Source organism: Trichomycterus rosablanca, chromosome 14 (assembly GCF_030014385.1).
Source record: "Trichomycterus rosablanca isolate fTriRos1 chromosome 14, fTriRos1.hap1, whole genome shotgun sequence".
NCBI lineage: Eukaryota > Metazoa > Chordata > Actinopteri > Siluriformes > Trichomycteridae > Trichomycterus > Trichomycterus rosablanca.
The window spans coordinates 10,235,422-10,248,396 of record NC_086001.1 but is presented as its reverse complement, the minus strand read 5'-3'; the positions used below and the strand labels follow the sequence as shown (position 1 = coordinate 10,248,396).

Sequence of the window (12,975 nt, the reverse complement as noted above, 5' to 3'; positions counted from 1 at the left end):
GATTCATGGCTCCAGTATTCCTTAATTCTAGGTGTAACAGTTCCAAATAGAGGCATTTTAGATTTTTAAACCTATCTTTTCCAATTACTTGTTTTATTGAAAGCTTTTTTTTTCTCAATTTACTTCATTAGCTTCCACCTTTATGGCAGCAAATTGTAAAAGGCCATTGCCTGTTCCAGCATGAACACACAAAGCTACGTCTTTATTGACATTCAACCCCAATGACCGTTAGTATTAACTGGAACACTGGTTGCAAGCCAGACCTCCCTAATATTGTGTTGGTCCCTCTTTTGCTGCCAAAACAGCCCTGGAACTGTGATGCACTGTGTATTCTGACACCTTTCTATCAGAACCAGCATTAACTTCTTCAGCAATTTGAGCTACAGTAGCTTGTCTGTTGGATCAGACCACATGGCCAGTCTTCGCTCCCCACGTACATCAATGAGCCTTGACCCTGTCGCCGGTTTACCGCTGTTCCTTCCTTGGACCACTTTTGATAGATACTGACCACTGCAGACCGGGAACAACCCACAAGAGCTGCAGTTTTGATGCTCTGACCCAGTCATCTAGTTATCACAATTTGGCCCTTGTCAAACTCGCTCAAATCATCACGCTTGTCCATTTTTCCTGCTTCTAACATCAACTTTGAGGATAAAATGTTCACTTGCTGCCTAATATATCCCACCCACTAACAGGTGCAGTGATGAGGAGATAATCAGTGTTATTCACTTTCTTATCAGTGGTCATAATGTTGTGCCTAGTCGGTGTATATTTGAATCTCTTAAAACATGCATATGAATTAAATCGCTTTTTCTTAGGGGTGCACTTGGAATGCTTTACATATACTTCTTTTCTTTCATGTTGTAGCACTATGAGATAAGTTTCTGATAATTTACTCTAAATTATAGGGAATAATACCTCAGCCTGCTTTCACTGATACTTGGAAAGCTATGTGTATCTTTACAGAAAAAAAGCATGTTTAAGAGCATTGAGTCATTTACCTGCTGATGAAGGAGCAGTACATGGTGAGGTTTGACATAGTAAAGCAGAAGCCAGAAAGAAACACTCCATTTGAAACCATTATTTTTAAAAGGCCATTTTGTCCCACGTTAGTCCTTGACCTCACAAATGTTCTTTTGACTGAATGGACACAAATTGAAAAATAATGCACTTTAAAATGGTTTTCCAAAAAAAGTAAAAGGGTGAGGCAGGTCCATTAATGATGCCCATGGTTGTGGAATAGGATGTTCAATATACAGTAGTTACGGTCAGGTGTACAGATGGTTTCGGCCTTAATGTATACAATGACTGGCCTTACTGGCTTTTGCTGCTGCTTGAGAAGATGCTTACTATTTTAGAAACAATTGAGTGAGTTTACCTGCTGTTGAGGCAGCAGTAGATGATGGGGTTGTACATAGTAGAGCTCATGGCCAACCACATGACTGACAGGTAGACTTGCTGGATGGACTTCCATCTAACCAAGGCTTTGTTCAGACCCGTGATTAAGAAGTAGATGTGGTATGGCAGCCAACAGATCGCAAACGTCACGACGACTATGATCATCATTTTCACTACCTGCAAATAAATAGAAACATGATTGTTTTGTTGGTTGGTGATGAATAATGAATATTGTTTTGAAATATTTAGACATTTATCCTAAGAAAATTGTGCCACTTCAGTGTTTGAACTGATGCTTCTATTGCTGGTAATACGTTTCCACACTTTTTTAACTCTATTTATTAAGAATTTCAAAAACAAATGGCATCACTTTTTTTACATGGTCACCTTCTGATGCATTTTTCCCAGCATCGTACTAACTTTTTAATGCCATCAGCAAAAAATGTTTTTGGTTGAGCACGTAGTCACTGATGCACCGCTGCTTTCACATCATCACATGAAAATCTTCTTCCCCTTAAAGCTTCTTTGAGCGTCCAAAAAGGTGGAAATCAGGTGGCGCTAAATCCGGACTCTAAGCTCTTTCTCAGTCTCTGAAACGTTCAATTACTACTAAAAATATTTTCTCGATGCATTTTCTCCCCTTTTTCTACCTTTTTAGTGCGTCCAATTGCCCGATTACATTATGCTTCCTCACCACCAATACCGATCCCTGCTCTGATTGAGGAGAACAAAGCTAACCCACGCCCCCTCCGACACGTGGGCAGCATGCCGTATGCATTTTATCACCTACACTTTGACGAGTGCAGTGCAGCTCAGCGTTGTGTATGGAGAGACACACCCTGAGAGCGCTCTATTCTCATCTCTGTGTAGGCGCCATCAATCAGCCAGCAGAGGTCATAATTGCACCAGTCATGAGAGAGAGACCCCATCCAGCTTAGTCCCACCCATATCTGAACAACAGGCCAATCGTACAGGCCAAGGCAGAGCTGAGATTCGATACGATGTATTCGAGATCCCAGCTCTGGTTCCAGCGTGCGTTTTTATCGCTGCGCCACCTGTGCGGCCCGCCCTCACCATTTTTAACGAATTTTAAGTGCGGAAACTGTTTGAAGATCCCTCGTAAAATACAAATAGTCCAAATACTCCCTACTATTAAAACCTAACTGTGATAAACAATGTCACATGGCAATGTGAATGAATAAGATTACTGTGCAATTAGTTTATACTTACAAAATTCAACAGTTATTATGGTATTACATTTTACAATTTCTCTTTTTAGTTCTGTTTCTAATTAAATACCAATACAAAGTTTTTTGCATTTCATGCATTTTTTGCATTTTTTGTCCATTTCTTTTATTAATGTGGCTCTTAAGCTATCAGATGCAGTGCCTAAAATCCTGAGCAAAGCAGTACAATCAATTATTAGACAATTTGCAAAGTGGACCACTGTCACACTGCATAAACCCATTTGCTCTGAATGTCAATAATATTGTGTTTGGCGTACTGTTTTGTTGTGCTTTTTCTAGCCAATGGACAACTGCAGTTTCTAAGAATACTGATTAAATTATAAATAATTTAATTCTAGTAAATGTGTGGGTGCACAAATAAAATCTGAAACTTATTTTACCAGTCTCAAGACATTAGAATTTCGAAATGAACAAAATTTGCATTGCTGGGCACTGAGAAAGTCTTAATTAATGTTCCAGTTCAATCCAAAGCTGTTCAGATCTAAACCAAGTTCTCTTTGCAGAGCAGCACAGTCATGCTGGAGCAATACAGGGCCTTCCCTAAACTGTTGCTACATATAAATTCCTTTACATAACTGATTTATTACATCTCTTAGCTATAGGTGTGGCTGAAACATATGAATTCAATAATTAGAAGGGGTGTCCCAATACTTTTGTCCATATAGTGTATCAGTGGAGGGAAAAAAAAAACAATGAACACATTTAACAGACACACTAATCCAAAAACACTTGCAATCAAGACAGATAAAGGTAAGAGGCCTTTCTTAAGGGCCCAACAGTGGGTGCTGAGCAGTGACGTGGCTTATACCCTCAACAGCCCAGTGCTTTAACCCAATACAGCCGTAGAAACCCTTTCTCACACATGCGTTCTGCACAGGTGCCTCTCTGTCTGCCAATCAGGGTCCTTACACAGCATTTGAAGACCCGACCCACAAAGTCCGGACATCCCGCCATAGCAGAACCATGTCTGCTGCAGTTACAGCCGATTATGCCCGCTAGATGGCGTCCAGCCGACCGGTGGCAATGCCGAGTTTTGAACCGAGGAATATCCCGCTGTGCCACCTGGGCGCCATGACACACACCTATTTCAGTCACGTTGTATAATTTTATTTTAAATCCTCTCGCCCCTGCCGGTCTGTGAAATTATATCTTATATGAAACCCGTCCATGGTGCAAAAAAGGTTGGGGACCGCTGCTTTGACCTTTACTCCTGCTGGCAGATTCAGCATTGATAAATAAATTGCATGTCTGTGCGACTCTCCATTATCCATGCAGGATAAATGGTGTGTGCATTGACTGGAAAAAGAAAATAAATCACTCTGGCACAAACCCACAATCAAGACTCTAATGTGTTTATTAATAATGGAATTTCATAACTGCAACTATACACTGAACGATTTATAAGCTTTCTAAACAAGTGCATTACAAAGACAAAAGCACTGTGCTTGGAACAACAGCATTGGAATTACACCACCAACCAGCTCTGTAATAGCCAGTGTGTTTATCTGTTTATCTCACCACACAAACACATCAGCTGCAGCTAAACCGTTCTCTCATATGACTCTTATTTGTTTTTTCAGCAATCCTGCTATAGAGTTAGCCCACTAACACTCAACTAACACTCACTTCCTTGAATCTTTTAACAATATTATGCACTGTAAAAGGAGAAATATGCAAATCCCTTCCAATACTGCATTGAGGAACATTGTTTTTATTTTTCTTCATGAATTTGTTGACAAACTGGAGATCCTCTGCCCATCTTTGCTCACACATCCATTTATTTACTTGCTTGCTTAAAATCTTCCCCAATAAGTCAAGGCTGTTATAGCTGCTTTTAAATGACTAGGTTTAACTTTAAAATATCATACACTTGCGTTCAATCTTCAACATCGCAGGTGCAGATTATACCTGGCGCCTTTGTGGCAAGGCGCTCGCCATCCTGTGCCAACTGAAGAAGAATTTCTTTTGCCAGCAACGGTCCAAACTTTTTTAGATCACATACAGCATAGCAGTGTGGGATTCATGGAGTCAGCTACTTACACAAAGCATATATCAGTTTGGATGGCTGGGCACTGATGTTGGTCAAGAAAGTCTCAATTGATGTTCTAGTTCATTCCAAAACTGTTAAATGGGGTTGAGGTCGGGGCTAAAGGGTCATTTAGTAATTACCTTTTATCCACAGTATGTTCTGCCTTGGTTAAATGTCGTACACTTGAATATATCAGTTATAAAGGGTTTTTTTTATGCCTGAATCCTTTCTGTTAGAGCCATTCTCAAAATATTTGAACATTGCTGCTCCAAATATGTTAGTAGTATATATTATGCTAATGATTTGCAAAATTGGAGAGATAAACTAGACTAAAAAACATAAAAATATTTAATAATGTGTGTTAGTACAACAGTAAAAGCAAAAACATTGGAGGGTATTGAACCAATGTGTGTTTTTTCCTCAGAAATGTGGCACCAATTTCTGAATTCCATTAAATTAATTTATTTAAATAATACATTCATTTAAAATAAATAAAATCTAAATAAATGTATTTTATTAATAAATTAATCTAAATTAAATAAAATGTTAATAAATGTATTTAAATAATAAATTAATTGAAATTAAATAAAATGTACAATAATTTAATTAACATTAAAAAAGAATCGTTCGTTATGACATTTGCCAACTACAGAGTCGCCACTTGCTGTTGTTCTGGGAACATGATTAGTATTCCTCACCTCCAGCGGAGGTATATATATATATTATTTCCTTCATCAAGCACATTTTAAAGTACTGGCACTGCTTTCCCAGATAAACAGGAAAATCATCTCCTACAGGCATAGCTGCCGGCTAGATAAGTAAGTAAAAAGGTGATTTGACTTGATGGAAAGCTTTTATGACTGCACACACCCGTATGTTTGACTTCCTAAATAACTTGTGGGTGGTTGCACCGAGGAGTAGGTGTGATAAAAAGGAATGGTGTTTATGTGTTTAATTTGGTTTATGGGCTTGGAACAATGCACAGGTGGGTAAACTGATATAGTTTCATATGTAAAAACATAGCACAGAGAAAAAAAACCCAGAGGGCTTGATGCAGATTAATGTGTTGCAAAAAAATCTGTGAGCTTGGAATGGTCTGAGTTCTGATCCTCACCTTATTTAAAACAACCACAATTCATCTTACCAAAAAATACACTGGTCGATTTCAAAACTATTTATATGATATGATTTCCCACCCTTCTCTTTGCAAAAACAACAGTCAATGGCTTTTTTATGTGTTTCTGTGGGAATTTGTGGCCATTCAGTACAAAGAGAAATTGTTAGGTCAGTCACTGATGTTTGGGATTAATTGCAATGTCAATAGTGAGACAGGTCTAGTCATCAAAGTTGATATGTGGGGTTAAGGTCAGGGCTCTGTGCAAGCTACTGCAGTTTCTTAACACTAAACTCACCAAACCATGTTATGGACCTTGATTTGGCCATCAGGAAATACTACAAGCAGGTAGTAAAAGTCCACATTAACAAATCTCTTACTTTACTACTTATTACCCATTTCTCTGGCCCTTGCACCACCTTAACCCTACTCTTTATCCTTATTATATATATCTATATCTTTAAACACTGTTTTTACCACTGTTAGGCATTTTGCTTACTAAGTTTTTCAAAAGGTGCCACCTTTGATCCATTCTTGATTGTAAACAACTGATTCTTTTGTCAAATCATCCTTATCAATAATGTATCATACGAAGGATCTTCAAAAAGTTTCCTCACTTTTATATTTTGTTTGGAAACAGTGAGGGTGGGAGTAGTAGTAATTGGGCGTCTCTAAGAGACTGAGAAAGAGCTTATAGTCCGGATTTAGCGCCTACCAATTTCCACCCTTTTGGATGCTCAAAGAAGCTTTAGGTGGAAGAAGATTTTCATGTGATGATGATGTGAAAGCAGTGGTGCATCAGTGGCTACTCGCTTAACCAAAAACATTTTTGCTGAAGCCATTCAAATAAATAGTCAGAAAAGTGCAGAAACTTTTTGAAGAGCCTCTGATATGAATCATGACAGCATCACCTGTTTATTTGCAACTGTTTTGGATTGTGTTGCCGATAACCAACTAGAAATCAGTCTATATTTACAACAAATAATACATGTTGTAATCTTGGGGTTGTAATATACCTGTAAAATTGTACCTTATTAGCATTTTACCTACTTTTAAAATTGTATACATATTTGGTTTGCTGTATATTTTAATCATCACAGAAAAAAGAACACTTAGAGAAATTATTGAAAGCACAAGACTACTGTGTTATATACAAACCCTTAACTATTTAGTGGATTGTCATTCAGGGACTTAAATATGTTTGGAATGCAGCATGTGATGATTTTATGACTAGCACACACTTTGGCCAAAAGTCAATGGACACCATGACCATGAGCTTGTCGGACATCCAGTACTAAAACCATGGGCATTGATTTGGAGATGACTCTACTCTCCTGGAAGGCTTGTGTTTGTTAAAATAAGTGCCCATTTAATAAAAAAAATAGCTGTCATGTACTGATGTTGGACAAGAAGTCCTGCCTTACAACCAATGATCCAATGGGTGTAACTGAAACAAGGTTCCTTCTTTCTTCTGGCCATATAGTATACATTCTTTCTTCTGTCAGAGTTACAAGAGTGCACAATTAAGCTCGGGTCTGTGTAATGAGTCACCTTTTTATTTACAAAAATTGCTTACAAGACCCATGAAGCCAGCTACCATGTCTTTTGAAATTACTGTTCACACAGCATCATAGGGGAGACACAACCAGACAGATGCTTGATATCACCAAGCGCTGCCCTGTCTGTCAGGAGAAAAAGCCAGGCTTTCCTCCTACCCAGAATCAGATATGATTAATGAGCTAGGATACTAAACTCTGCAGAGTTAACGTCCCCTGTTGACTAGGGTCTGACACCTTTGTTCTAAAATAAATGAAACAAGCAAAAAGCGAAAAACTGGCTTCATCTTCATAATTAGTTTTACTCACACTCCTGCTTCTTTGTTTCTGGCAGTTTATAGTCTGTTTACTTCAAATATGATGTCGATGTTCTTGCTATCATTTCCACATAAGAGATGATACATAGTGCAATATGAGTCAGATATATGCGGCATGCTTTTAAACCCAGGTAAACAAAATCATCTCAGCTATGTGCTACCTTTAGACCTTAAAAATGTCAAGTTTATTATGCCTTCATATATCTAGAGTATTCCAATGCAAGCAATACTGTCCACATCAAAATGTACTTATTTATTTTCTGGAATAATGCAAGGATAAATCGGTGGTAAAACAGACCATTTCCTTGGCTGTTTTGAAGGTAGGGGTTTCGATTTCTATTTTTATTTCCCTGTTATGTATCGCCAATTGTGTTTATTGGACGCTCGGCCAGGTCGGTCACGCTTCTGAGACCTGAACTTGGGTCTCAGCTGTGGTGTGCTAGCACATTCGATTGCTGCACCACCCAAGCACCCCTCTGGGCTGCTTTTATAGTGTTAGTGAGCCGCAACCTCCAATGCCCCGACTAAAAAGCTGTCATTGCTAGATATCACTTAGTTTTTCCCACCTAATATGGACCGACTCTCTGTTTTTCAAAAGCCGCCAGGTGATGTAGGTCTATTACAGTACATCAGAAGTGGCAACCATGCTTAAAGAAAGACTTGGACATTTGCGACCCGAATTCACCCTAAACAAAACACAGCTCGCAGTTTTTGATTATGGTTGCCAGATTTCATTCTCACAGTGAACCACAACTCATTTGAAGTGCCAAGCTGTACTCTGTATGTACCCTCCTTTTCTTATGCTGACTACTACAAATTAAGAATCTGCAATAAGTAAAAACCCAATCCGACCTTTCCTTTCTTGGACACTAGTGATTAGGGTTGCCAGATTTCAGTCTGTGAAGCAATGCTTCCCTTTTTCTGCTTCTTACGCCTCTGACCATGCTAGCACAAGCGTTTCTCCAGTCAACCAGAAAAAAAGTCTGTTTATTGATTTTTGCTGCTTAATATTGTTGTAATGTGGCAGCTGCTGAATCAGTTCAACAGTAAGTGTCCTTCTGCATTGCAATTTGGGCTGGCAGAGGGGGCACAGGGGTGCAGATGACTGATGCATCAACTTCTCTTAATTGACAATTGCATGAGCTTTGTAGGAGTTAATTCACTTCAGGTGGGAATTTTCTATATATCAAGGTTTCTCTGTCTGGCAAACCTGGGCTGCTTTGTCAGGGCTGGTTTTATGCTGGCGTGTAATGCCAACATACTGATCTCTGTCTGGGAGCTCACCCAGTTTCGTGGCATTTTGGGCCTCATGATGGAACCACTCTGGGAGAGCAGATTCCCCCAGAGGTGGCATGACATTCTTTTTCCAGAGTAGACTCCACCCGTAATTTCACATTATGTGATGGGTCTTTCTTATCTTTCTTGTCATCTTGACAACCAGTTCTCAGTTCTGCACTATACCTGTTCTATCCACTGTCTCTTATGCAGGCTGTGGATGTTTTTGAGTACTATGTTTCCCTTTATTAATTTGTAATTTCCCCCCTCCTTTTCATTTTTGCAGGTGTGGGGCATCCCATCTCCTTTGTTATTTTTTACTATTATTTTTTTTTATGCATTTTCTCCCCTTTTCTCCTGATTTTTTTTTTGCGTGTCCAATTTTTACCCAATTGCATTATGCTTCCTCTCTACTGGTGCTGACCCCCGCCCCGACTGAGGAGAGCGAACTGACACACTCCCCCTCTGACACGTGAGCAGTAGCCGACTGCATCTTTTCACCTGCATGAGGTGAGTTCATATGTGGATCAGCTTTGTATACGGAGAGCAACACCCTGATCAGCATTATCCCTCAACTCTGTGCAAAAGCCATCAATCAGCTAGCAGTAGTCGTAATTGATGGCATAGCTGAGATTCGAACCAGACGAGTTCGAAATGTCAGTTCTGATGTGCTAGCGTGTTTTAGTGCTGTGCCACCTGAGTGGCCGTCTCGTTTGTTATTAAAGCCACAAAATAAGTTTAGACGTAATAAAAGGAATAAACTCAAATTCTGCTGGGTTAAATGTCTGATCTCAAATGCTTACCCACTTATACCTACTTAAATCTAGATCATATTTTTATATTTTTATAAAATCATTTTTTTTTTAAACATTTTAATAACCTTCAGGATTTTTTCTCTGAATTTTAGGGATTCTTCACAACATTTACTTCTTCTATTGCATAAGTTTCAAGACTTTATGTATTTTTGTAGCCAACTTTTTATTGAGTACATTGCAAAAGAAAACTATTTAGACTTCTAGAGAACAGAATTGAGTATAAATAAACCTGTGTGATGATGTAGTTAGAAGTATCAGCTCCTTCCCAGCAGGTTGCCAACACATGGTTTAGTATCTCATAGGGACCCCCGGGGGCAAGTTAGAGTGAAAAAAGCATTTAGAAAAGAGATGAGGTTGGTACCACTCAGTGTGATGAAGTGTTTAATGGTCCTTTATTCTTTCTTGCCTGGTACACTGACTCACAATGACTCAAGAATTTTTCAACCAAGGAAACAGTTTAACTTTCAGTTTGGACACCAAACTGCATAAGAAGAGACCTACGCAGTCATTACAAGAAGCAGACTCATTTATTATTTCTGCAAATTGTCATTGCACAATTACTATTTAAAGTATTAAACACATTAAACAGAATGACAAAATGGCACATTTTCTGTCATTCAATTTATGAGTGTAATTTAATGACTGCTGTGAAATCTGTGATTTAGGACGGGTAAAACAGGATCAAACAGAAAGCGTCATTTCAATACCCAAAAGGTGTTAGGAGATGAGGGGCATGTAGGAGACAGTGGAGACAATAGGGAGCAAGTATCATGTTGCATGTTACTAAAATGCCCCTAGGTGTGAATGTGTGTGTGTGTGTGTGTGTGTGTGTGTGTGTGTGTGTGTGTGTTTGCCCTGTGATGAACTGGCAACCTGTCCAGGGTGGTTCCGGAATTGCAGCCACCGCATCATACCCATCGCAACCCTGAATCGGACAAAGCGGTGCTAAACCAGATAATGAATGAATAATTTGTAGGGCCTCTTTGGCAGAATTTATAATCTTCATACATTAAACACTTTTTAATATTATTGATTTAATTATTTTTACATTTGGATTGAAAGAAATGATTCATCTATGGTGTGTGCCACATAGCAACATGAGTCCTAGGAATCTGGGTTCAGCCATCTCCTGTGGTTACTGCCTTTATGAAAATGCTTGCATGTCATGCTGGAACAGGAAAGTACCTTATACCAGAAGTCAATTATTAAATAGGGTCGACATACTTGGTCATATAGCATCCAATTTCAGCAGCTATAATGTCTGATATTGCTTTATCAGTTGCGAAAGCTCTGAGTGGCAGTCGCTGATTGAGATGTACGGATATGCTAGTGATTTATTTCCATATTGAAATATAGGGGAAAAGCAATAATACCAAACAATTGTCAGACACAGTCGGTCCCGTTTCTGAATATCCTGTGTGTATGAATTTAAAGCAATGTTCCGGGGAAGGATTTAAAATGATGGGTCTACTAGAGCTACGACAAGGTCGTCGGGGTTTGATGGAAGATATGGGAACAGTTCATAAGGTTCAAAGTAATAATAATAGCAGGACTGAATGTGTTTTGGCAGCTCCAAGTGACTTCTTTCATCCTCTGGTGCATTTAAAGCGAAGTATCTCCGAGTGCATGCATCTCACATAAATGACCGTCTGACATTCACTCAAGATTCGAATGCAAAACCACTGAGGAGATACCAAGTCAAAGGTTAGTCGGTGGAAACGGCACTTTAAGTGTGATTTTGAGATTAATGTTTGCACCGTTATTGTGCTATAAAATAAATCTGGTTCTCTTTACATTCATGTGCAGTCTCTCTTAAAATATTCTTCCCTTAATACAGTAAAAATGAAAAAGAAAGTGCTGCATTCTGATTGGCTGTTATCACATATATTTTTTTTTTTTACAATGTTTTAAATCAGACACACTGTTAGCTTTTCAGGGTTAACCAGTTATTTCAGTTCCTTCCAGAATGTTTCCACTGGGTTTAATCTATATTTTTCGTATTGGATACCTAACCTTCCGCTTACATATAAGCTCATATTTCCCTAAAAATGCATAATAATAGTAAAATTCATCTTTCCAGGTCCTGGCACAACAACGAAATCCTCTGTTTGTTTTTGCCATACATATAATTCTTGTTTTCCCAAATTAAAAAGATGGATTTGCCTGTCTATAAAATTATCTTAAAACGTTTGTAGATTGTCCAGGTTCTTTTGGCATGTCTGCCAAGCACTGCTGTTTTTTTTCTGATTTGCAATTAAATGAGATTAGAGATCAGGGTTTTCTCCCAACAGTATTTTGCATGTTGGATAGGGGTGATCATATTTTGGTTTTTAAAAAAGAGGACACTTGGCAGGATGGAAGCACGGGCCAGACACACGCTTCATGTTAATGTGTATAGGGTAGAGGTTTAAATATTTAACAAATGCATTAATAACCATACAACTACTGTATGTCATTGAACATAAATTGAACATAGATAAAGAGCTACTTTTTAACAAGACAACTAACAAATGTCTTTATGGTCAGATAATCTTTCAATTTAAAATAGTGTTTAGCCCTAAACAATAATAATAACTAATAAAATGGTCCATCAGTAGAGCTTTTTCGACAGAATGTGGAATGTATGTGTCAGCTTTGCAGGTCATGCATTCTGCTTTCCAAAGATCCCAACCCAGACAAAAACATGGACTGTTTCTTTGTAATTTATCTGTGAATCATTTTAAGAGATATGCGGAAAGGCAGGAGAGGAATGTGAAATCAGTGCAAAACACGCAAAACATAGTGTACACATACTACAAAATAATAGGACATGTCCTGAAAAAAGAGGACGTATGGTCACCCTAATGTTGGATAACTTTGTTTATGTTGCCTCTGTCTAATTAGTTAGACAAATTAGTACAAATGGTTGATTCGCATATATGCACTCGCCTAGTGTGGGTGACAAAATGCATACGGCTGTGACCCACGTGTCGGAGGGGGCGTGGGTTTTAGCTTCGTTCTTCTCAAATCAGGCCAAACATAAAGCCAAGTATCTACATCAAGCATACAAAACTATTCCACAGGCTAACATATAATAACTAAAGCACAACCAAACTGAATAAATAAGTAAATAAATAAATAAACTCAACCATTTTAAGTTCTATTTTAGTGTGTAGAAGGAAGGCCTGACCAAGGCAGTGTTGCTATAAATCATATTTTTTTCCTTTTCTTTATTTAATACAAAC

General features: G+C 38.4%; 1 protein-coding gene across 1 annotated transcript in view; it reads right to left on the bottom strand.

The window, feature by feature from the left end:
- The window catches only part of tacr3a (tachykinin receptor 3a), a 30,779-nt gene that overhangs the window by 930 nt on the left and 16,874 nt on the right, over positions 1-12,975 (bottom strand). The window contains exon 4 of the mRNA XM_063008644.1: positions 1,379-1,575. Within this exon, the coding sequence (XP_062864714.1) occupies positions 1,379-1,575 (197 nt within the window). The remainder of the gene's footprint in view (positions 1-1,378; positions 1,576-12,975) is intronic.